At 46.7% G+C, this 12,512-nt stretch overlaps 1 protein-coding gene across 1 annotated transcript in view; it reads right to left on the bottom strand.

Moving 5' to 3' along the window:
• The window catches only part of T265_06824 (hypothetical protein), a gene marked incomplete at both ends in the record, with an annotated part of 13,173 nt that extends 1,245 nt beyond the window's left edge, over positions 1 to 11,928 (bottom strand). Inside the window, 6 exons of the mRNA XM_009172198.1 lie at positions 258 to 419; positions 812 to 1,307; positions 11,005 to 11,125; positions 11,162 to 11,314; positions 11,566 to 11,630; positions 11,671 to 11,928. Coding sequence (XP_009170462.1) covers positions 258 to 419; positions 812 to 1,307; positions 11,005 to 11,125; positions 11,162 to 11,314; positions 11,566 to 11,630; positions 11,671 to 11,928 — 1,255 coding nt within the window. The remainder of the gene's footprint in view (positions 1 to 257; positions 420 to 811; positions 1,308 to 11,004; positions 11,126 to 11,161; positions 11,315 to 11,565; positions 11,631 to 11,670) is intronic.
• Positions 11,929 to 12,512: the final 584 nt, after the last annotated feature.

Below are 12,512 nucleotides of genomic sequence, written 5' to 3'. Positions count from 1 at the left end.
TATATATATATATATATATATATATATATATATATAACCACTAAATATCCCGTTGAGTTTGCTATAGATATTTGGAGCAGATGAAAGAATGGGTGGGTATAAGAATTCCAGTACTAAATAAGCAAAGTATGATTCAAACTAGAGATCATTGGGGGATAATGTGGTTCCCACTGCAAATAGAAACACTAGTATAGCCCGTCACTTTACACGGTGATCATAAGCTTTCTTGCCCAGCTGAAAAACAGAACCATACTCACCCATCCCGGGTAACATCGATCCTGCACCAACCCCCAGTTCTGCCATCAGAGCTGAATATTCACTGTCCATCTTAGCTCGTTCGGATGGGTTTGTGTTCAGTTGGTCCGTGTAAGCCATACCACTAAGATTGACCTTACAGTCCGTTGACAAGTGGCCAGCACCTGAAATAAGACCATAGAGGTAAACACATATTCGAATCAAACAACGTTTAACCCAACTCAGTAGGTGTTCGTCTGACTGGTTTGATGAAATGCAGGATACAAGCTAGATCGAACTAGGTGATTAACAATAGCAGAGCAAACATAAACTACGGTGGCCATCAGAACATGACACGCATGACCGTCAAGTATGGCGCTGAGGTGGAATGCGTACCTGACAGAGTGCATATTCCGTGCCCGAAAGTGCGGCAGCATCACGCGTTACCAGGGAGCAGCCTGCTAAATTGGTACAAAGTAGCGGCAGATGACACGTTAGTACCAGTAACAATAGATCCCTGTATGAAACTGTTCATTACTCGTATTGTGGTCCGAAATGACCCGACCTCAAGAGTCACGTTTGAACCTGAGACCTTCAAAAGTGCCAAGAGAACTCAGCTCCCCAGTTATAGATTTCATCTTTATTGCAGGAGCTACGATATTCCCCCAGAAAACCCTTAAAAACCGTGAACAGAGTAAGGTACTGGAATCCGGATTGGTCAAAGTGGACGTACCCCCGCAAATTCCACACTGTATCTTATTGGTAGCAATCGACTGAGCCTCAGCCATTGCGCGTAGTTTCATTAGACCTTCATGTTCTCTGAGTGTGCCGTTGAGTAATGCCAGTTCACGTAGCTGTGCTCTACGGAGATCATTTTGACTTTCTGGGACTTCAATACCCTGGCGGATTATTTCATTGATTCGCCGAACAGCCTTTTGTACGGCTTCTGCTACTGGCGCGGAAACAAATGCATGTAGCGGTTCGTCTTCACCAGGCAATGGCAAACCATCGCGCCTACCAACTTTGCCCTCCTTTACAGAACCTTTCCCACGTATGATAATTTTCGCGCCGGTCTGCAATGTACAAAAGGATACAAGATTATTCAGGTACCAAGAACATCTAAACGAGCTGAAATAATACTGAAATCTGAAAAGTGTGCATTAAGTTGCACAGTCGCAAGGGGCTAATGAGACAATGCTAAGTGGATAAAATGTCTAAAATTAACGAAGGGCTTAATACTCAACTTGAATCATTAAAAAAACTCACCCAACATATCAGTAACATAGAAATGAGGTGAAGTAAAATTGCTGCGGCGATCCAATTCACACCGCTTTTAAGCGAATTCGGTAATCTAACATCATCATGTCGAAAACTCACCGATATGTGAACAGAACAAGGATATCCGTATTCCCAAATACAGCGAAGATCCAGAAGACGTAGGGAAGAAACATCCAAGGGATGAGACACAGCTGCACAGCACAACTACCAACCAATTGCTACACACTACTACGCTTCCTAACGACGCGCTGATGATGTCAGCTCCATTGCAATCAAATTGCCCAGCTCAGCGAACAAACCAACGACCGACCAGCTGCATGCATCCGGTTACGATCCCATGTTGTGTATAGGGGGTAGTCTTAATATGGGGTAAGCTGTGCATACGCTGTTTTTGCGGGTAAGCGCGTCACTCTATTTATTATGAGGCGCCACATGGGCCAGCGATTCTTGACAGATACACCCAAGCATCACAAGATTCGCAAGGTTACAGAAAGGTGTCGAAACAAAACCATACCACCGTTTTGCAGCTGATGCGACTTTTTTGTTTAAGTGACAGGAACCGGCCACAAACCTAATTTTTTTCCTTATACGCGACTAAACCCAGGTCCACGGAACAACCGGTTCAGTAAACAAAGACAACGAACAAACGAGCCACGCTCGTTAGTAGGTGAACCCGTAAGTCCCACACAGTTACACCTATCATCATCACGAACAGTATAACACCGTTGTTCAACACTGATGCTTCGATGCTATACAGCCATTATTTATTTGAGTCTTTTTGTGAAGAATGACGGTGGACAGGGAAGGGACTCAGTGCCACTGTACGACAATCATTCTGAGGTGCCTAGCTCCAGACACCCATTCACGCAATCTGGATAGAAACTGACAACAAGAACGCTACTGACATCGGTTGGTGGCCATGTCTTACAGCGTTTCCAACTAGAGGCAGTGCAAATCACGCGGTCTCTATCCTGAAAGGCAAGAAGCACCGACAGCACATAAATGTTTCGTAACCTCCTTCATACAACTCTGTCAGCTCAAAGGTTGGCCACCTCTCTGCAGCCACCAGCCTGAATTGAGCATGGAAAACAACACTCTTCGGCAAACAATGGTTCGGCATAAGCAACGCGTGGCCTAACCAACGCAGTTTCTGGTGCCGGACACGTTATTCAATGAAAGTCCCCGTTGAACAACCGGAAATTCGCTTTCTAACTGCCTAGTTACGGATTCCCGACACCAGCCCACACAAGCTATGACAACGATTGTCGAACACCATGCCATCCGAAGGAAGCACAAGTGCCGAGTGCACCTTCCTGGATTGTAAGTAACGTGTTCAGTGACTGCATGTCTACGAGCACGAACTTACATTTTGTGAGTGCAAAGTGCGTTCCAAAGGACGTGATGACTTGGGTCAATTCAGCAAAAAACACGTGTGCCCCCTCCTATTCGAAGATGAGAAAGATGTCGTTTGCATATTTCAGATCGACAAAGTTTTCGTCAGCAGCTATTCGGACACCGGGGTTCTAAAAACCTTCCACCAGTGTTCATCTCATTATCTCATCGATCACGAAGTTAAATGGAATGTAGAGAGTTGGCATCCTTGATAGACATTGTATTGTGTACGGAAGCTCTAAGAGTTCTTCGTATACTCTTACGTTCGGAAGTCTGAAAATACAGAGTACTATTATGTTCACAAACTTCTGGGGCATTCCTTGATGGATAAACGTGTCAAGGAGAACAGACCGAGCTGAGTGCGCCTTGGAAACCCAGGGATACTAAAACTGTGGGTCATTTGTATGTATGACGTTATTCTAGCACCTGACTGAGTGTGGAGATTTGGTCAACACAATCCTCACCGGGTCGGAACCCCGCTTGCTCCTCTGAGTTCGTATTTCTCGAGCCGGCGCAAGGTGATGAAGCGCAAGTGATACCAGCAGTCTCGCTATAACCGGGGTTAAGCTGATCCCCACACTCACTACGAGCCACTTTATTGAAAATCGCAATATGGGCACTTTATTAACAACTTTTCGAACTAAATGGGAAAGGCGATTGTCGGAAGATCGGTGGTAAATTAACTTTTCGCTCGACATCAAACATGGAGTCACTATTGACAGTTGTCCGAGAGGAACAACTTATAAGGGCTTGTTATCCAACTATAAACTTCGCCCTTAGTCTGTTCTCACGTGCGTTATACTTCCGGTGCCCACACCGCTGCAACGGGTCTACATCTCAAACAATCCAGCTGTACGCTTTTGTTTCGTTCACAGTGGTCTGTTATCTGACTATTACTGGGCTTGTGACATTTAGGCCCTTCATCCAAACTGTGTTAACGATTTTGGCAACGGGGTCGGGTGTCAACTTGATGGTGTGACCACAACCAATGCATCATCAATGGCAGCAACATCGGAGAACATGTGTTTCACTGCTGTTTAATTGTTGTATGGAGGGTTCGATATTGCCAGGGTGACCACACCTAAAATAATAATGGCCGTTCAGTTGTTGCAACTTTTCGGTGCATAGCTGCGACGCTATGTGAAGGAAACATTAGGGCTGATGTGCTGCCAGGTTGCGTTGGACAGGTACGTCCGATTTGTTGCTGTTGGGTTCGAACCACGGACCTTCCGGTAATTAAGTTTGCACGCTAACCACAGCGCTATCTCGAACTCGGCCAGAACTGAACAGGGCGATGTTCAAGACCCAAAAGCCTAACCGCGAGGTAGCCGTAGTTAGTGCAAGGTAGCCAGAACAGTCGACATTTCTAAGGGACAAATCGCCACATACTTCAAATCCGGACCTGGAGACTTGCTCAGACATCTGCACATTGAATAACCCGGTATGAAGGACTAGGAGTGTCGCACATACGCTTCTCAGTATGTTACTCAACGGGTTACAGGAGTGTACAAACCATCAGAATGCGGTGAGGTCCAGACTTCTCACGGCAACCATAGCCGATGAAACGTCTGTAACCAAGTGCACCAGATACATGACCTTAATCATCATCGGCTGTAAGAACCGCATTCTTGAGGTAGTCGTCATATCTGCCACAGTTTCGCTCACCGATAATTTGGAGATGTGATGAATAGCTGTTCACCGGAGCCGGCAGCTAATATAACTGATGAGCCAATACAGAGATGTCAGTAGACTTTAAATTGGGGATATTGGTGGGGGAGCTATGCTTTGAAGGTAACACCTTGTGTGCACGGGAGCCACTGGAGACGCGACTGGGCAAGGTCTGACAACCAACCAGGTGGCCGGTTTCGGGGTCCCCATCCAGGGGGACGGCAACGACCAGCACAGTTAAGTTTGCTGATAATGGCTTTCATACTTTGATGCCAAGTCATTGTTTGACTTCCCTTGACACATTATTATCCGCGTGCGTGTGCGGGGCTCTTAGAGGTCGGTCGAATGGCACAATGAGTACGTGGCCAAGGTAGCGCAACCTGAAAACTATTCGACGTACTCCAGCATTACTGATCCGATGCTCCGAAGACATCGATGGTCAAACAGTGAAAGCTTTCTTGACGTTCTCAGTGCGCGGTCGGCCAGGTTTCTGACCAGTAAAATAATATGGAGCGCACCGCAGCAAACTCGACCCTTGACGGGCAATCTGATACCTACGTCACATGTTATGCAGGTTGTCAAAAGCGCTGTGGTTTTCCCAATACGGATGCAAGTACGATGTTTTGTGAGACCACCGCTTCTGATACAGCTACCCATGTAGATAAATCCGTCTACAACCTTACTAGGCGTGAAGTTAGGGCTCGAGTCCACACACTCTTACAGCAGCACTTAACACTTGGCAGGTGTGAAGCGCATGCCAAACCGTGAAGCAGAATTATTTAGACCATTAATTTCATGCATTACGACGGCGTCAGACCCAAGATCTATGTCATCTGCGTACTCAATATCTGTGACCGAACACACAGGGGACACTGCAACCCCACAAGCATTAGAGCAAGGTAGTCGGTCTTCCGTAATCGTATCAATGACGAAGTTCAAGAGTAAAGGCGAAGGACAGCCTCGCCTTACACCACTTGATGTAGTTAACTCAGGCGAGAGCTTCCTGTAGAATTTCACGCGGGAGTTGGCGTACAGCGCCTCAATGAGGATCAAGAATTCATGAGGCGCACGTTTGCTCCAACGCCATAGTGCCTGACGGTCTACAGAGTCAGTCACCTTTCAAGGCAATGAAGACAACCACTGTTGGGCGCTGGAAAGTTGCTGTTCCGGAATCTGGCGGAAAGGTAAATCCTCTTGCAGGGCGGAACCCTGGATGGTTTTCATGGCTCTACCTCTCCCTGTGTTCAGTCAACCTTCGAAGAATAACACCACAGAATATCTTCAATGTCACAGCTACTAGGCCCATGCCACGGTAGTTTCCACACAGCGTCCGCGTACCTTTGTTTAAGATAAGAACTGGCATGCCCCACTCTACAGGCACCTTATCTTTGTTCCATATCGCACCAGTAGACCTTGTTAGATGGACAACCAGGAACTCTCCGCCTTCTTTGAAGAGGACTGGATACAGAGCGTCTGGTCCTGGTGCCTCCTCATGTTTTAGTACGGATAGTTCGTACTTTATTTCTTCTTCCGGTGGGCGATTGAGGTTTACATTCCATTCGCCCGTGTGCATTGGTTTCAGAGGCTGTATTGCAGGAGGCTAGCTAAGTTAGCCTTCGAAGTGTTCGGCCCATCTTTCCAGTCAACGAGTGAATTATTGAGCCGCCTTTTTCATCTATCGTTTCGTTGACCACTGCTTTTCTAGGGCTAGTCGTTCGTACCAGTTTATATAGGGTACAGTTGTTCCCGATAGCAAAAGCATTCTCCATCTTCTGAAGTTCTGACGTCCATCAGAGCTCTCGGTCTTTTTTGAGGCTCTTCACTATTTGGCGTTTGAGGGATTTGCGTGCGCCGTCGTACTTGTTGCCTGTTTGTACGGCTTCAATCAGGACTAGCAATCTCGACGATACAAAGTGGTCATTTGATTGTACTGTGTGGCATCCGGTATGTTCCCACGCTAGTAGTGGAGAGGTCTGGCAGACTCCTGGTCCCTCCTATGCATGCAGTAACCTGTACCAGAGCCACCTTCTAGTCAAGTTTTGATCCAATGGCTTCGTCAGTGTTGAGCTGCCTGACGACAGTTCAGCAAACTTATGACGATAAAACAAAATTATCTCCAACCCACACCGGCCGTCAGGTGGTCGTATCAGCCAGGTTGCCCTATTCGCCGCGTATAGCAACTAAACGAGCTGATTCTGACTGCTGATGCTTCTAATCCCTCCTAACCCTCATCCGGCTCCACTTAAGTGGACGTAGTTTTGCCACCTGGCGTTCTCCTACTGCTGAGCGACCACAGCCAAACTGACCATAGGGTCAGAAGACAGCAAAATTAGCACGCAACTAGTGACCAGTTCCGGATACACATATTGATTCAGAAAACGCCGTCGTCCACACAGGTTCATGAACCAAAAAACGACCCCCTCTTCCTTGTTTAATTGTTAAAAGGCTTCATTACGGAAATAAAAACAAAATTCAAAGGCCGGTGCAGCCAAAGATGTACGGAAGCGTTTCGCTTGATCAACACTGTATATTGATGAGTTAACCAGTGATATTGGAAACCCAATGTACGGCGAAAGCCAGCCTCCGGATCCCTGAAAAGGATATTTCTAATTGATTAGTTGGTCAGTGACTTTTGTATCAGTCTCATGACCCGTTCCACTCGAGAAGTTCTAAGGGTTTTGATCCTCCCCTAGTTTATGCGGTGCTATATCCTTCGCTCGCCAAACTGCCAGGGTACATGAGTTTCCCCAACGCCACTTAAAGACGGCAGCTTACTCTTGTCTTGTTCGATAGTATCTCGCAAAAATAACGCGTCCCGATGTGGGGATAAACGATCATTACTCCCTCATTAAAAAGATACAAGGAGCAATTATTCCAGTTAGACGAACTCGTCATAACACGGCTAATAACAAGCAAATCCCTCAACTGTGACATTCTTTCAGTACACAGGTGCAACTCGAAGGATGCCGAGGGCTATAGTAGTACCAGATCGCACAAGCCTAGTCAAGAGTAATCGAAAAATCGGGGTCGGGTTCGAACCAGACTTTCTAGTCAGTAATTTCGTATCCTAACCACTGAATTATCTCGAGCCCGCTCACTTGAGTAATGGTGCATCCTAAGCTCAACAAGTGAGACGCAGTTACCAAAGCATCAAGCAGGATTTCTTGAAGGCGGAAAGTGTACTGCCTACATCATCCTATGTAACATGCTTGAGTAAGGTCATCCCACGATCCCGGTTTTCCTTCACTTGAGACCTGACTCCGCACTTGATGAAATTATGCATACTTTTGTCAGAAGAATGTCCTAGAAGTTTGTAATGTGCTACCTACTCTCGCATTTCTCAGTCGAACAGCTCAGGGGCAAATGTCTTCTCCAAACTAAGGAGACCGGTTAGTGCTGACTTCTACTACTTGCTGTGCAATTTTATCATCGGCATCGTGGAATACACAAAACTAAGCACTGATGATATTGATACCGAAAGTACATCTACATGAAAGCCAACAGAGTTGAACTAGGTGGATTAGTCTTGTTACCTGACAGTTGTCAGCTTGCGGTTTAATCCAGAATTTACGGTATGTGCTTCTCACATTCAAATGAAAAAATCGTTCAGCTGTAGCACCATTTCGGTTACTAGCTGACATGCCACACGAAGGATGCACGAAGCACGGAGGACGCGAAGGAGATACTACCAGATTGCCGAAGCCTAGGCAGGGAAGTCGAGGCTGAGGTCGGGTTCGAACCACGGACCTTCCGGTCAGTAAATCCGTGCTTAACCAATTGAACCATCTCGCCCCCACATCCAAATGATAAAGTACTGCTTCAGGATCTCCCGTCCTCGAGCGCCTCTGAAACTTCAAGCAGAGGAACCTGAGATTTTCACCAGTTTACTTATCTGGACAGCTGCACAAACTGCGACTAGAATGCGAAAAATGAGTCAGCGATAGCACCACCGCCGAACGAGTACAACTGGTCAAATCGCGCCATTCACGGCATCTGGAACAAACCTGTCTGATGGAGTGCGGCACACGAAATTCGGGCTCGAGTCGGTGGAGAACAGTATTCAATGTACCCACACACAGAAGAAACCGGGCTGTTGGCAAACGAACATCCGATGTGCAAGATTGATGTGGTTATTTAATAGGGGACACAAGGATCTTGGAAGCCATTCCTGTGAAAAAGGTTGTACGAATGTAACAGTGAAAAAATTGCCCATGCAGTGAAGCAGAACTCAAGCTGACGTGCCGTAAATCGCTCAGGGCGATTGGATAAAGGGATCACTTAAAAGCATTCACTTGCAAACCATGGCTTAAGTTGACCCGCGAAACGAGATGGAGTTCTTAATCCGCACTCAACTAGGAGCTAACAAAACCGATGATCATACGGACCTTGGACTACAGAGGAGCGAACGAAGGGCACAGCTCTGTTGACACTAGATTTACTTCGCCGAAGCCAATCGAAACTTCACAGACCATTCCTACCACTCTCGGTGGGAGCCTGATGGCGCTCCCCTTGGCCTGACAGGCACAAGTCGTGATTCTATCCATTGTTTTAGCCTCCCCGTCGATGATTTCATCCGAAGGTGAAACAGCCTGACATGACACGATGCCGCCATTGAGGAAGGCTAAGGTAGGAAGTCATCACCAATGTGTATTGGCGACCGGCTATTCATCACACACTACTTACTGGTAATCTCCCTATATTGGGGCGCGCCCGGAACTATACAACTGTCACTGATACTCTGTAAACCGGGGAACTAATCATGCTAGATTGCATTGTGATGTCAGAGGGTATTTGGTCAATCGGCGAACAGATTAGAGCGACTGTCCCGTATATACACCTGCCACGCATGCCCGACGTCACTCGTCCACCGCCTTATGGTGGCCCGTGAAACACTGACTCGGGTAGCAAGCAGAATTCCGGTCCGGTAGGAGTTGTATTGGACCAGTCTTTGCAATCCATCATCATTTTTAATATTCCTGAATTTTTAAGACGCATCTGACTTAATTGACCTATTTTTTCTCCTTAACACGATTGCGCAGCAAGGAGTGCTCCAGACATTCCTGAGCGTGTGTTTATATTCACAGACTTACTGGCATGAGTACATGAGCACTCTAAAAGATCCTGTATACGAAGTGGTAACCAACAAGGGTGCCTACTCTACCATTTCTAACTTATTTCAGTGACGGAGATAATGAAACGAACGCTAAAAGCTTTTCAAAACGCCGGTGTCCTATAGCTACTGTTGAAAACTTCGATGTGAAATGCACAGTTGGCGTTGTTTTTGTCTTCGTGGAGAAAGTACAGATGTTTTTGAATTAACTGATCAAAGTCCCACCCTTCATGTGCTTCACAAAAAAAAGTGAGGTCATGCTTCCGAACATGCACTCAATAAACACGCCATTTACAATCCAAGAATAGGCACTCGGTGTACAGCGTGTCAGCAGTTTCAGCTTCAATTGCAGTGGGATGGATGAGGTTAATGCGAGAATTTCTGGGCTCGGTTTGCGTTTGCTAGTCTGAGATACAAACTGCATCAAAGCAGTAGACCGCTCAATTTCGAGGGACCGTGCATCAGGGTGTAGTGCGAGTTTCGTTTTATGGCTGAAGTGGCCTTTTTGGGCAGCGGAACTGAGTGCCTCTCTTCCACCACCGTTCTCTCATAACCATAGCTCACGTAGGCTGGTGTCGGCGAGCTCATAACACAATTAAAGAGCGAATGCTCGGGTGTGCGACGAAGACTTTCATCAAATGTATCTTGGATCAGAACCTGGGTTGGTTGCGCCGTATTTCTCATACCAAACCATCGTTTCCCGAAGAAAGTCGCTCTCCGCGCCCAACTTAGGTTGTCCAAGCGATGGCTTACCCTCAATCAAAAAGGTTATGGGAATCAGGAAAAACCTGGGTGCTGTCACCATAACTCGGCTTCAAGAATGGAGCCTGCATGATTCTCGCAGAGTCGGGTGGGAGAATCTGCAAGATACGGTTGCCAATCGATGTCAGTAGTGTCAGCTTCTATTTAGATTGCCTGAATGGGTGTCCGGAATGCACCAGGGTGACATGGTTGTGGTTGGAGCCCGAATTTAGTGACCGAATGGTTCGCGACTCGAAACCGACCAGCGTATCTCCACTTCCCCTGTCTAGGCTCGGGTAGCCTGGCGGTGTCCCAGTCCTCGAGCTGCGTTCGGGTGGTATCGCAACCAGAAACTGAAAGTGTGTTACAGCTGAAAGACCATTATTATGGTGTAAACACTAGGAATGATTGTTGACCTGGCTGCATAGATTGTTTTTGGAGCGCGCCATTCCGCTGTGAACAAAACATTTGAGCTATCCCATCGTGGGGCAAGTTAGTCTCCCGCAGAGAGAAGTTTGTAATGTCAGGGGAGGCACATTTTACGTCGGATGTAGATAGGAATTAATATACGAAGTACTTACCTCCTTCTCCAGAGCCTTGAGTGTGTTCCCCCGAGGCCCAATGAGCAAGCCTACGAAGTTTATGTCAGGGTGATTCTCCTGCGGAATGAACACCTTATCAGTGACTCGGTTCTGTGGAGGTCTTCAGAGGGCTGGGTTTGCAAGAAAAGGGCCTTACTTGTAGTCAGTTGGTGGCTTGTAGTCTGGGTTCAATTCGGTAAGCTGTTGCACCAGAGTGTGACGCTCGTCTTCCATCTTCTTGCGAGTGCGGTATTCACGAGTGTTCAACCGCTTTCCCTCACTGCTGTAAATCGGTTCCGGTGAAGGAGACCTGAAAAACAGCGAGATCTTTAGAACTTAGCGAGAATCTTTAAAACAAGTTGAATTTTTTTGGAATTAGCCCTTACCCTTTAGGTAGGGACCGGATTCGTTGAATGTGAGTTCTCTACCAATATCTCTAAATAAGGCGTTAATTGGGGCAAATAGCTAGACCACCTAGTACCTCGTTTTCAACAGTTAAAATGATAGCATAAAGTGAACAAAATCTGCAACACCTCAAATAAAACTAACAATCAGGCTAACCTGTCTTCGGGGTTCTTTGGGATGCCTAGATCGCCGGATTTCAACCGTCTCGATATATCCTCGATCTGGAGTTGAACTGAAACAATAGGGTGATGCAAATCCAACGCTACTGATATATATCTTTTCTTGCAACGGAGTCATATTCGGAGGAAGCTGCGTAGGCATCCCCGGAATGTATGTTCGATCGGAATCGGCGGCAGATGACCATCGTGACTTTCGCTTCCGTGGAGTAGGTTCAGGTTCTATCGCCATACATGGAACTGAACCAAACGACCAGAAAATTGGATTACCTGGTGACCTAGATTTCCTACCATAACCATACGAATCAGAACCGTCAGAGATTGCAAGGATGCGTTTGCTCATAGTATCGCAAGATGGCGAAGCCGCCTTCCGTGTGACTTAGTCGTAACTTCTCTTGGTGAAATAAAACAATAGTCCAGTTCAGTTGTGGCCGCAGGACGTCATGGCGATGAACGGTTACATTCAGTTCCTCGCATGGATAAATTCTCAGAGATCTCCAAGATTGCCATTATTTCCCTTGTGTGTCGAACTTTCATGCGTTATGGTTTCATTGGCCATACACTCTGGGAGGCTAAAGTCCCGTAAACTCAAACAGTAATCGCATCTGCACTCAGAATATTGCGGTGGCAGAAAGGAAGTCTCTCACTGGACAGAAGAAAAGTAAGGCGCAAATGCGCGTGCCAAAAGATCATTGTACAAAAAGTATGATCCCCGTGGCCAGTATGACAGACTACGCATGTGCAATATTTGATGGTCCGGGACCACCGTTGGAATTAACTATCAAGAAGCCATCACTGATTACCGAAGGGCTGTGTATGGGTAGAAGCGAAACCCAGATATAGGAATACAGGTTGGCTGACCCTGTGTGTTGCTCGTTTGAGACGCGATGTAGGAAGCAGCTACAGAGCAATCTGGAAACATGATCC

Source organism: Opisthorchis viverrini (assembly GCF_000715545.1).
Source record: "Opisthorchis viverrini unplaced genomic scaffold opera_v5_149, whole genome shotgun sequence".
Taxonomy (NCBI): domain Eukaryota; kingdom Metazoa; phylum Platyhelminthes; class Trematoda; order Opisthorchiida; family Opisthorchiidae; genus Opisthorchis; species Opisthorchis viverrini.
The sequence above is the reverse complement of the archived record's forward strand: the minus strand, read 5'-3'. Positions and strand labels throughout refer to the sequence as shown.